This window comes from Talpa occidentalis, unplaced genomic scaffold (assembly GCF_014898055.3).
Source record: "Talpa occidentalis isolate TD23 unplaced genomic scaffold, MPIMG_talOcc4v2.1 talOcc4.2, whole genome shotgun sequence".
NCBI lineage: Eukaryota > Metazoa > Chordata > Mammalia > Eulipotyphla > Talpidae > Talpa > Talpa occidentalis.
The window spans coordinates 82,375,178-82,389,336 of record NW_023602073.1 but is presented as its reverse complement, the minus strand read 5'-3'; the positions used below and the strand labels follow the sequence as shown (position 1 = coordinate 82,389,336).

The 14,159-nt window shown below is 34.1% G+C and overlaps 1 protein-coding gene across 1 annotated transcript in view; it reads right to left on the bottom strand.

Moving 5' to 3' along the window:
- The window catches only part of LOC119251459 (collagen alpha-1(XIX) chain), a 268,629-nt gene that overhangs the window by 216,433 nt on the left and 38,037 nt on the right, over positions 1 to 14,159 (bottom strand). Inside the window, exons 5-7 of the mRNA XM_054698153.1 lie at positions 9,638 to 9,761; positions 8,214 to 8,489; positions 3,781 to 3,861 (exon numbers count right to left, since the gene is read on the bottom strand). Coding sequence (XP_054554128.1) covers positions 3,781 to 3,861; positions 8,214 to 8,489; positions 9,638 to 9,761 — 481 coding nt within the window. The remainder of the gene's footprint in view (positions 1 to 3,780; positions 3,862 to 8,213; positions 8,490 to 9,637; positions 9,762 to 14,159) is intronic.

Sequence of the window (14,159 nt, the reverse complement as noted above, 5' to 3'; positions counted from 1 at the left end):
AGTGTGCTTCGGTCCTTCTGCCTGCTCTGCTCCCCGCTCTGGCTCTGGTGAATTCTCTCGCCCTCCCGCGCTTCTGACTGTACCCAGTGCATGTATAAACAAAACAAACAAACAAACCAGCAAATAAATAAAGCATGCCTCTATAAAAAAAAAAAAAAAAAAAAAGAAACTGCAGGACAAAATTAGATTTTTAAGCCAGTACATTAAAATTTTCTGAGTTTAAAACATTTTTCAAGAAACTATAGTTGGTTTCAGAATTAAAGCAGATGCACTGAAATGGCCTTTATATAATTAATTTTCTTGCACACTTAAAGTATACCAAGTTTCTATTTTCTATTAGATTATTAGCAGATGTCTATCAATAGGAAAATAAGTAGTCTTTTGTTTTTTTTTCCCCTATAGTTGCAGATGAATCCCTACCTTATTATTTACTTCCTGAAACTTTCAAATAATCTTAAGATTTATTTTTTATTTATGTATGCCTACAAGAACTGGGGTATAGGCCAGAGGTGGTGGGAGAAAGGCGTGAGAGGATTCAGCAGAGACAAAGTGGGAAGTAGAATAGGTATATCTACTGAAATACACTGCTGAGAGGAGCAGTGGGTAAGATAGGAGAAGTCTGCTACACTATGTGGGTTAGTTCCCTGGCTTGGATCAAACTGAGGCTGCAGCAGCAATAGCCTAATAGCACTGAGACTTAACTGCTATGCCATCAGGGAGGCCCAACTTCCAAATATTCTTATAAAAATAGGATTCAAAACTTTTTTCACTAAGGTCATGTCACTGCATTTAATTATCAAACCACTCCATCACCTAAACTTTCTTAAACCGTTTTCTTGTATTTGAGTTGAAAATGTCTATTATGTGATGATATTGAATAGTGACCATTGGTCAAGACTATAGTGTTTACATATGTCAAGATATCATTATGGCACTTCAAAAGACCATAATTAGTATAAAGTAACTTTTGGAGAAATAACATCTTTACTATTTTAAATGTGTGATGCCAGGAAGTCTAGGTATTTCTTCAGTCTGGAGACTGGCATTCTAAATTATCCTTTTGGATATTTATAGAAAGAGATTTGGCTGGCTTTTACTTTACTTGGAATGAGAGCCATAAACTCGGTTAAAGAAATGTTTTATAAAACCAAGTTAGATAAACAAAACACATAATTTTGAAAGATGTAGGTATCCTTTTCACTCAACTTGCCACACTATTATTCTACTATCCAAGATGAATGATAAAAGTAATCATTTAACTATTTTTTTAAGATTTATTTTTATTTATGCATACAAGAACGGTGGGGGGAGGGTGTAGGCCTGAGAGTCGGGGGTAAAATGATTTATCAGAGACAGAGTGGGGAGCAGAACAGACAGATGTACTGAAATACACTGCTGAGGGAAGCAGTGAGTGAGACAGGAAGGGTCTGCTGTGCCATGTGGGTCAGCTCTCTGGCCAGGGATCTAATTCAGGCTGAAGTGACTGGTGATAGCTTGATAGCTCTGAGACTTTAACCCCTGCACCACCAGGGAAGCCCAATTACTTAACTATTGATAAAACTTTCATGTAATTTTTTGATGTTAAGTAGAATTTCTGTAAATCTAACATACAACAATAATAGCATTTTCATATTTTACTTTTTATTTTTTTTAAAAAAAAGATTTATTTATTTGATGTATACAAAGCTGGGATGGAGGCCAGAGATGTGGGGGTTGAAAGGATGCTCCAGAGACACAGTGGGGAGCAGAACAGGCAGATCTACTGAAATACACTGCTGAGGGGAGCAGCGGGCAAGACAGGAGAGATCTGCTGCACCATATGGGTCACCTCCTTGGCCAGGGATTGAACTCGTGCTGTAGTGGCTGCAGATAGCTTCATAGTTAATGCTGCGTCTTAACCCCTTGCACCACCAGGGAGGTCCTACTTTTCATGTTTTTTATGACTTTTTAGAGTTAACCCCTTTAAAACTCATTTTTATCCCATCTATCTCTTTTATTAGTTTATATGTTGCCAAATTAAGAAACAATGTTTTGACTGCCTTCTGTAAATACAGGACAAGTAATTAAAAGAGAGTATAAAAGTAAAAGTCCCCTCAGAGTATTTAAAACATAGCTGAATAATTTTTAAAACAAATACTGCAATATTATGATTTATAAGAAATATATATTTGGACATTCAGAAGACCAAAATATAGTTTTCATATATATTTATTCTTCATTCAGAGTCCCTGGTTCACACCCTCAAAATCCTTGGAATTTCCTAAGTGTTTAGTGAGATAAAGGTATCTTGTTATGTGAATGAGATGATTTTTGGAAGGCTCAAAGAGGAACCGGTTGCCAGGAAAAACAACAAAGAGATTAGAAGGTTGGGACTTTCAGTCCCCAGACCTCTAGGCTGGAGATAGAGTTCAATTGTCAATGATCAATTATTTAATCAGGTCTGCCTAAGTAAAGAAGCTTACATAAAAACCTAACAGCATGGGGTTTTGTGAGCCTATGATTTGGTAAATATCTAGTGATTTGGGACAACGAGCACCCCTGATGAAGGGATGGAAGCTCTACACCCTTCCCCCACACCTAACCATATGCATTTCTTCCATCTGGCTATTCCTGAATAATATCTTTTGTAATAAGTGGGTGATCTAGTGAGTAAATGGGATACTGTGATCCACTCTAGCAAAATAACCAAACCTCAGGAAGGACTGTGCAAACCTCTGATTTATAGCCTGTAGGTCAGAAACACAAGTAATATTCTAGGTTTCTAACTGGCATTTGAACCAGAGGGGGGTCTTGAGAGACCGAGCCCTTATCCTATAGAGCCTGATACTCTCTCTGGGTAGATAAGTGTCAAAATTGCTTGTTGGTGTGGGAAAGTCTCCACACACACTCATGCCGGAATTGGGTCTGGGAACTCTTTCAAATGCAATCTTATCTAAATGGGACCCATCACTGCTACACTATAGTGGGAGATACAAAATCCAGTATTTTCTTTTAATGGAAGATAGATATAAGAAACTAACAGTTGTACAGTTAGGTTGTAAATATTAAGAAAGAGGCTAAAAGAACTCGATTAAAATTTGTGCCAAGAGAGTCACCAAAGGTTTTAAGAAAAAGAATAGAGAACATGAATATGCCTTGTTCATGTTTGTTAGCTTTGTTCCTTAGCATAGGAATCAGAAGAACAATGTTTTTAAATAATAAATGTTTAGTGAAAAAGTAAATAAATGGATATACAAATCAATGATTCAGAGACTTATTCTAGTTATGTTGGGGAAAGAAAGGACTAGCAATATAGCAAAGGCAGTTGGCACCATAGCGCAACAGTGCAACAATCCAGGCAGGAAATTAAGTGAGCTTTGGCAGTAACAGGGAAAAGAAGACACAGAAGAAAAATCCATCACAAAGGAAAACTATAAAGGATGGAAAACAGGGTACAAGAGCAAAATGAGTTATAATGAGGTGTGATTCATAGATTTATAACTCCTATTACTAGAAAATGATAATGATTCTGTTGGAACATAGTTTAGGGAGAACAGGATGCAATCTCTTTTATTTATGTTGGGTCCAAAGTGGGGATATTCATCCCTGAAGTTCAGGACAAAATACTGGGATTAAGTGTTCCTGTGAAAAGAAACTATGGGAACATACTTTTTTCGAACAAATTAACCACGTGGCTTCAACAGAAGATATTCATTGCTGCCCTACATTTGGACCCTATACACCAGGCAATTAAAGGTAATTGGTGTTTTACATCCTCATAAGCCATGAAAATTAACTTACCTTGGTATCTGATATTTCACAGCATGTCTCCTGAGCTATGGAGTTTGAGTTACAGTAGATTTTAAGTTGGTGAAGTTCAATCTATTAAAAAAAGAGTAATAAAAGACACCTGATTAGCTTTTTTGAGAAGCACATTTAGTCACTTAAGAACTATGGTAATGAACTAGAAAGAAAAAAGAAGTTAATATAAAAAATTCCTTGTATATATCTTTAATGCATTTTCTTTGTTTTAGGATTCACTATTTTATGGACCTTTTGGGAACTAGATATTGATTCAGTATTGAGATAGATCTATATATAAAAGAAATCAGGTAGTGAAAGCAATTGAAAACCTTGGATAGTTGTTTCAAACTAAAATAAGAGTAATATTTCTAAGTAAAAAATTCTAGAAAAAAAGTAAAATAAAAGGTATGAGCACATGATGGAAAAGATGTTTTATCTATAGCTCCAGACTTCCTACTTGAGACACTGAAATAGATGAATATGTTTCAATAAGAAAAAAAAAGTATTTTGCTTTTTTCTATATTAATGGATTCTGTCTAATACCTATGCGATTTATATTATAAAGACATAAACCTAAGAAAGGCTCACAATCTTTTCACAAAAATAAATGATTCCTGCTATTTGCTCAGCAGAGGTATGTAGTTTGGCATTTGGACATGAAATTAAAAGTACTTCGATGAAAGTACTATCACGCTGTTCAATGAAACATCAAACAGTCATGTAAGAGAGAGTAAATAGTGCAAACTATTGATAGAATTTCAATATGATATATGCTATTTTAAATCAGCTTGTGATTACAAATTTAATAATTTAATTATCAATTAATTGTATGATTGTTTGGTTTATAACATAGGTCCTGAACAACCTTAACCCTCCCTTTTCCCTGGTCCACTCACACATTCTATCTTCAATAAATGCAAAATTCTGAGGTAAAAGATACAATGATTCCTTTTCTATAACATTTTGCAAAATTATTGAAGTTAACTTTTATTTATAAAGTTTATATTTGCTTTTTTACATATTGTAATGAAATATGAGGTAGTTATACACTTATTAAATAGAATATAGAATGGAGACTCCAATTTACTTTTCAAGTAAATTTAGTTTATCATCATCACTGTCATCAAAATAGCCAATAAATATTGGAATCATGCTATATACTATCTATAGTCATAGTCTCTTCATATGAATTATTTTACTTTACTGAAGAAAGATTATCAGTTTTTGACAGATTACAACAGAATCAATATACACGATTATAAACTCCATCAGCCTAGCTTTAGTCATGGTTTTTCTACTCATTATTTATTTTAGAATTTTTCATTGACATAGCACTTTAGAAGAAACTTTATGGCTAAATCTGTACTGACTCTTGTTAAAGGATTTGTTTGCTTAAAAAATCCTTTATATCAGTTTTGTCATCACTTTCTCACAAAAGCACTTGAGTAGTATAAGTAAAATAAAACTCAATCAGTAGAATATTTTAAAAACATTGTGAACTCAACGACAACAAAAAATTAACAACCCAATCAAAAAGTAGGTAGAAGTAAAAAGATACATTTCCAAAGAAATGCAAATGGTCAGCAAATATGAAAGTGTTTATCACTTATTATCAGTGAAGTGCAAATCAAAACCACAATGAGATGTTACCTCAAACCTGTGAGAATGCCCATGTTAAAAAAAAATAAGTAACAAAAGCTGGTGAAGATGTGGTGGGAAAAAAAAAATCCTCTTACACTACTGGTGGGAATGTAGAATGTAAATTGGTCCAGCCACTATGGAAAGCTGTGTGGAGGCTCCTCATAACACTAAAAATAGATCTACCATTTGATCCAGCCATTCCAATCCAAGGAATCTACCCAAAGAACACAAAAACAGTAATTCCAAAGGAAACCTGTACTGCTATCTTTATTGCAGCACTATTTACAATATCTAAGACATGGAAACAGCCAAAGGCCCTAAAACAGATGATATATATACACAGTGGAATACTACTCAGCAATCAAAAAAGATAAACTCATGCTATTTGCAGCAACATAGATGGAGCTGGAAGGGATTATGCCAAGCAAAATAAGTCAGGGGAAAAAAAGATAAATACCAGGTGGTTTCATTTATAAGTGGAATATAGAGAAACCAAACAAAGTGTCAGGGAAATAAAAAAGACAAAACTTGGAAATTGACCATAAAGACATAAAGCATGGGGAGAGAGAGCAGAGGGGTCAAAACAGGGGAGGGAAGAGCACAGGGACTATGTTGATGGAGCATATGTGCTATGCTGCTGGGAGAACTACAGGGACTACATCAAAGGGGAGAAATCAAATACCATCCAAAAATTAACAAAGATGTAAGAAAGTAAATAAATAAAAAATAAAAACATAAAACATTTTTATATTACAATAGATCTTCTGAATCACAGAGTTTGTGTGAAGATGAAAAATTAATCCACTTAAAGTTTTAGTAACTTTAACTTAAAGAGTGATTATATTCTTTAAAAACCTGCATCATTTTGATATTCCTTTAAGTTTATCCTCAAATGAACTAAGAATCCATATTCAACTATATAACCACTGTCACACTGTAATTTTCATATTTTGTCTTTTTATAAGGATGCGCCTGACACTCCTCAGCCTCAGATTCTGGGATTAATTCTTTCCTTGATGAGAAGATAATGAGTCACAAGACACAACACTCAATCTTCAGAGGTGAGCTCAGAGCTCTGGCCCCATTCTTGCAACAACTTGCTTCTCTCGTTGCACTGTCTCCCCCAACAGTTATGAACGTATCTCAGTGTGCTCTTTGGTTCTTTCAGTTCCTCTGGAACCATAACCAACTCTGCTCTCACAAATACTATGATACACAAATTTCTAGTCCCAAACTATTGTACTTGCAGTAGGGACTCCTGTACCCCTCACCACTGTTGGCTAAAATTCCCAGAAGTCAACTTCCTATTTGCCTATATGCCACTGACCACTGGAAGTTCATCTCTGATGTCCTACTTGCTGCTTTCCACATCCTTCCTTGCCTTGAGAGACATTTTTCTGAAATGTCTATGTAGTACTAATGTTGTTAGTTAATGTTGTTATTATTATTAGCAGCCACCATTTACTGACATAGACTTTCATCCTTCCATGAGTCTTCAAGACCTTTGAAAATAAGAGCAGCAGTTTTATTTTTGTTTGTTTGTTTTCCACTCTCTTGTGCCAGGGTTGAAAGATGTGTCTATCCCTGAAAAAAATAAATGAATCTACAGGGGCTGACCATGTACTAGGCACTATGGCACATACTCTATACACTTATAATTAGTAACTCTACCAATGCTATCTAATAATTGAGGACATGGAAACTGTGATAAATCAACGATAAATTAACAAATCCGAACAGTAAAGCAGGTGAGGTGGGATTTACAACCCCGTCTTTTTGATCCCTGAGCAGCTCACTTACTACGAGTCCATGATGTTTCATCTGCACAACTTGCTTCACACTAGCCCTAGTTATGACATTCTCACTGCTTTGGTCACTGTCTCTAAGAGAAGACAGTTTAAAAATAGTATGTTGAATATCCCTCTCTTCTGATGAAAGTTTGGCCAAATATGTGTTTGCACTGAATTGTATTTTCAGACTAAAACTGAACCATTAAAATGTGTTAACCATTAAAATGTGCTAACTAATGTGTTAACAACATTAGTAATTCTTATTGGTGACCTACATTCAGATTATTTCTATGGATTTTCCATCACTCAACCCACAAGAAAATGTGCAATCATCAAATTTAGATATATATCACTCTTTTAAAGATTGTAGGCCTTCTTCTCTAGGAAAAGCTATAAAAATCTATACCATCTGAAGACCACATGCAATTTTGAAAGGACCTTTTCATCTGAAAGGGTTTTATTGGCTAATTGTTCTCATCCAAATGATCTACTGATACAATTAATGCTTGTGTTTCAGTCCAACACAACCCTGAAAAACCATTACATAGCTTATGAAAAATAATCTGCAATACAAAACAATTATGATTCTGAGGATGAATAAATAGTCTATTGTTCTTGAATAAAAACACCATATAATCTGGAACCATTTAATTTGAAGTTCATCTTTTTCTAGTTCTTTCTATTCAAAACACATGAACTTAAATCAAGCTTACTTTTTGTATCACAATTTCAATTTTTATTAAGATTTAATTTTAATAGCCTTATTTTTTTAATTTATGGGCTGGAGAAAATGGGTGAAAACAGGTAGAAGATACTATTTGTGAAAATACAATTGGAAATACAGAGCTATCCTTCACACATCTGATGGCAAACTAATTTATACAGTGTTGAGAAGGGACTGCATTATACAGTAATTAAAAGCAGAAGTTTTAAAAAAGATATTTTGTTTGAATTCTAAATTTTTACTAGTTCTCTTTCATAACCAATATCACAACTCACATCCACAGGCTTGCCATCTGAAGCTCGTGCCGCAATAACAGTCCTTCCATGAAAGTCCACAGTGTCCCGTTTATCGGTATGCCGGCTTGCAATTAAATTACAATCCATATAGAGTGAAATGCTCCGGGATTGTACACCAATGCCAAGTTTATGCCACTGACGATCAAACAAAGAACGGAGTTCTCGATTTTTAAAAATGTAGTTCAACACATCACCCTCAGCAGCTTGAAACATAAATTCCACCACCTTCTTTCCACCATCAACTACGATAGAAACCTGAAAAAAGGAAAATTATCTTTAAATGTTTTAAAATCAGAGTTCAAAATTATTAAAGCATGAAATAAAAACTCAAGGCTCACATTAGTATAATTTCTTATAACTGAGGCACTTTAGTGAAATGTTTAGATGAAACTTATGTTCAACAGATTTGTTAACCTAAATGACATAATATATCCAGCTACAAAAATGGTTTAGATATGTAGTATTCTGGTAAATATAATATGCATCTTTCTTGAGAGAACATGTAAGAATGTGTATGTATGTATCTAACTGTATATGTCTAAAAATATATACATGTATAATTCTGCATGAGTAATTCAAGAATTCAGTGTTACTATTTTAAAACAAATAAAAATATGATCACTTCTCTTAGCATGGAAACTGAGATCAAATTCTCTAGCCTTTTGGTGATCTGTATGGTACAGAGAAAATGCATTTCATTGTGGACATACTCTGAGCGCAATTCATTTTACCATTATAACCTGTTGTGACTAAATCATCAGGTTAAAAGACCAGTTATAGGAGAAGTATCTCAGTGGATATGTACAGAAATTAACACAAACGTATGGTGCCAATAATTACCCTTACAGGTTTTCCTCTTACTGAAATACTACCCACCCTTTTTTCTGCCAAATGCCATGTCCTTCACAAGTATTCCCAGATGCCTGCTCTCCCTTTGTTCTAGTTTGGGGAAGCTGTCTTTTCTTTGTCTATAACATCTGTTGAATAAATTTTTACTGATGGATTACTTTACCTTTTCATTTACTAAGGATTCAGATGGAAAAATGAATAACTTTAAAAATAATACATAATAGAGAGATGGTAAGAGATAAAGAAGTTCTCAGTGACATGGAATTAGGGTCAATGAGGTAGTTGTGATGGAGGTTTGAGCATTTTTAGACAAAGTAAGAATTTAGTAGTCAAAATAAAACTAAAACCAAATCTTGGCTAACCCACCAGGCTCTCATATTACAGATCTCAAAACAGTCATTTCAACCTCATTGTAGCACTTCCATGTTGATGGCTACTTCAAAAGAGAGTATTCGGACATTAAATCTGCCTCTGGTGTTGAGAGTAGTTCCAACATTCAAAGGTCCTAAGCACAGAAAAGAAAACTAATCAACACAGTTTTCATGGTTCCTTACTTGTGGCATATTCTTCTGGTTTAAAATCTGCCACAGAAACCACCGTTCCCTTTTGGTGCTTCTTCGTACACGAAACATGGCTGTTATGGTGTATTCCTCAGGAAGGCCCCGGGGAAACATCTTCCTATGGGAGAAAACAAAGAACTATCATAGGAAAACCAAAGATGGCAAAGCAAAAATCTAGGTACAAAGATCTAGTTGGTTATATTACTATGTTGTGATACTCACTCAATACGATGGTCCAATGAGAAGAATCTTAGAAATAATTACAGTTACAGTCTGGCAAACAGTAGAGAGTAATAAAAGAAAGAAATAGTACATCTGGTTTTGTTGCTGGAGAGAAGTACGGAGTACTTCAATGAACCCTGATAATAGTAAATGCGTATTTCCCAAAGAATTTTTATCAAACTCTTGCAAAAGAGTTTCTAATACTCATTTTCTATTATCAATTTAAGACTGATAGTAAATATAATAACTAGACTTTAGCTTTATTTTTCATTCCTATGGAAAATAAAATTAGCAAATTCTTTCTAAGTAGCAGGGGAAGCCTCCTTCTACCTCAGTCTTGTTTCAAACACTGGTCTAAGACAGTACCATATGACTCTTTGGTCTTCCTATGACCACCACCTCAGTTCTGGCTCTCTTCAACTGTCACCAAAACAGTTTCACTCACATTATCACTCATTCCCTTATCTCTACGACTTTCTCTTTAATTCATCCTAAACTACTGCCAAAGGAACACTCATGTGCGGAGTTCTAAGGACACATCAGTTCTAGGTAGTTTCATGGCAAGCATCTTAGCAGCAAGCAGTTCTACAGTACAACCAACTGGCTATAAGGAAATTTTGCTGTAAAAGAGAATAGAACTAACTGGCTGTTTGGCTTCATTTCTCCATTAAGGAAACAAGAAGTCAACTCTTTACAAATGGACATGTTATTATTTTCTAGTAATGAGGTTAGCTTTACACTTTTTAACTTCATAACCATAAGGTTGATTAGAGAGAAACATCTAGTGAGAACATTAGTGAGAAAAAGTACAAGACAAGGAATGAAGGAAATACTTGGAGCACAAGTGCTTCCACAATAGAAAACCAGTTATTTACTCTCAACTTTATATTACCAGTTCAATACTCTCTAGTATTTGCCCATGAATTATGTTTCATTAGTCATTTTGAATGTCCTGCTTTTATTTTTTCTTTGTCTTTTATGAGGAAATAGCCTATAGCCAGTTAATTAAGCATCAAGATTGTTTGCAGAGAAGATGCTTGCAGCAAAACTACTGGACATGCCTATCTCCTCTCTTCTTTGGTGTCTCCATTGTACAACTCCTTGGTCTCATATTCAAGGCATTCATAGTTTAAGTCCTGAACTTCCTAGCCAGTTTTCTATCCATCTCTTCCCTAGTAAATATTGAGTCAAGCAAAAAAAAATAAATAAACAAAAAAACTATTATTTTATTCCTTGTTCTTTGCAATTACAACTCCTCCTCTCTGCCAATGCTCATATTTTTTCAACTAAACTGATTTTCAATCCCATCCAAACCCAACCCATTCATAAGTTCTGATCCTTTCCATCCTTCAGGGTCTCAATATAAACTCCTATCTTTTATTAAATCTTTCCTTCCCTATCAGAGATAACTTCTTCACTTGTATTTTCTTTCTAGTTTGTCAAGGCTACAGTAAAGTAATCATAGTAAATGCTTCGCAGAATACTAAAGATGAGCTAATGCTCAAAAGGCAATGCAACAACATGTGGTACACAGTTTCCCAAAATAATCAACTTATTGCATTTATATACCACAAATGAAACAGACATTAAAATTAAATATATTTTTCAGTAATTTAAAGTCTAGGTCAAAAATTACAGATATTTTACATTTCATGAAGTTTTCTTCTTTGATAAAAATAATAAAACAATAATATTATAAGTAATAATGATAAATAATAATTTAAAATTAATTACACTTAAAGAAAAATTAATTTTTCTTAGCCTAAGGTCATACTGCATGAAAATACTTACTATATTTCCCTTTCAGAAATTTGTATTATTCTTTCAAAAACAAGAATGATTTTGCTTGTCAATATTGTAATTTTTGAAGAAAATTTTTTGTATTTTAAAAATAATACACCAAAAATACATCTACTTTTACAAACTCTGTTTCTTGTTTATTCCAGACAAGCACAAACACTTAATGTGACACAGAGTAATTTCTCTAGGTCTTGCCAAAGTTCTATTATAAAAGAGACCATATTGGATTACTAGTCTGTTACCAGAGAGATATAATGACAGCTTGCTATGTCTAAGATATTCATGTTGGAATATTTTTGAATGGAGTGTAATTTCCTATAAGAAATTCTATCCATTGCTTATTCAGTGATACTCCCATTAAGAAAAATATTGTTGATCCTTATTTGCCAAGCTCATTCATATATTAGGCTAGAAATTCTCAATGGGATATTACCTACCTTCCCCCCATTTTGTACATATTGTATTTATAGAGTTCAGTGCTATAAATCAACAACTCATCCACATAAAATAATATTAATCTACATCTAAGGAGTTCAAAATTTAGTGAATTTAAGTACATTTATTCATTCATTTCCTATAGTCTACTTTTTTTCACATTAATAAAGACTTCACAGATAGGTAAGAGTAGAGGTATACGAAAGTCACAAAATGTTCAATCTAAAATTAACTTTTTAAAAACATGACTAAGAAAAATTCCTAAAGAGCCAAACTAAAGTTATTCCAAATTATGCAAAGTTGCCAAAGGAGGCTTGCTGACTGGCATCCTCTTTGACTGACCCTTGAAAACACCAGTTCTATAGATACCTATATGTGTTCAATTGGATAAACATTAAAATATTATTAAAGATGAAGTTATTCACTATTAATGACTTATTAAGAATGAGTTACATACATTTATGATATATTAAAGATATTAACTAGATTAAGAAAAAATTCTTTTCTGATTAGAATTTATTTAAAATCATTAGGAAATACAAATAAAATGATAGCATTGAAACGGTATCTTTATTACAAGAAAGATTTAGGCACGAGATAGAGAAAACACTTAACCACTCTATGTATGTATAATTGTTATCAATTGGGATTCTAAATCCACTGTCTTTTAAATCTGGAATGAATTCAGAAATGCCAAATTCTTATTTACTATGATGTACTTTCACTGACAAGTCAGAACATCTAGTATTAGAGCTTACTTCCTCTCTGGAAAATAGTTAAGTTTGTAAAAGAAAGCTCTATTAATATTAAAACAGTTCCAATAAGTCAGTCAAACATTAGAACAAATATAACAAATTGGATAACAACTAATGCTTGTATCGGAAAGCATAGAACAGAGATCTACAGGGGTTATCATAAAACAAGAAGTTTAAATCGGGAGGGCACAGAGAGAAAAATTAAGCAGAAATGTCCCAGCTTTAGCCAAACCAAGCTGAGATAACATTGTTATGAGTTGTAGGATAAAAAGTCATGGTAAGGCACTGAGTTTGAAGGAAAGTTTCAAAAAGAAGGTGATGTCATAGGGGAGATTCAACAAAGATAAACCTTGAATATTTCCTTTGCCTATGGGCTCACATCTCTAAGTTCCTATTTGGCATCTCCTCTTGGATGTTAAAGACTTATCTAATCATATAACTGAAATAGACCCTTTTGTTTTCTCCCAAACACATCCCTTTATGATTCCACATCTGGAAATTAACATTCACCCAGGTGCTTCAGACAAATTCTTAGAAATCACTCTTAATTCTTGCCTTTCATTTATTATCCCGCAAGCCATCCAACCCATCAGTAAGTTTTATAGTTTCTACCACCAATAGATACTGATTCTGTCTACTTTTCACTTCCATTCTTAGGGCCTTGTCCAAGCTGCTATCATCTCTCTCCCAGACGTCCTATACTGTCCTCACTGTTCTCAATCTTTTGCCTCCTTTAAAATTGAGTGTGCACACAGAAAACTAGAAGAGCTTTCAGGGCAGGTTCTTCTTTATTTATAACCTTCTGAGTCTCATGATTCCTAGAGTAAAATGCACAGCCCTAATCATGGCTCATAGGCCTAAAGTGTTCTGACCTCTGTTTAGCTCTGACACATCATCTCCTATTCCAGTCTGTGTGTGTCACCAAGACTCTAGTGACAAGGACTTGAATTTTGTTCCGTGAACACACCAAGCTCATTGAGGTCTTAGGTCTGTGTACTTCCTGTTTCCTCTCCTAAGATTTTTTTTCCCCAGAAGTCCTCACTGAGATGACTTCTGCTCACCATTCCCATCGTAGCTACAATGTTACTTCCTCTGAAAGGTCTATAGTTGTTCTCATTCCAGTTCCTATTTAACATATTCCCTTGTTTCATTTTCTTCATAGCCTTCTAAATACCTTTTAAAAAACATATTGGTTTACATATCTATTGCCTGTCTCCAAACATAAGAAAGTAAAACAGGGGTTCTGTCAGACTTATTATGAAAAATCAAACATCTAGCCTAGTACCTGATTTCTAGAAAACATT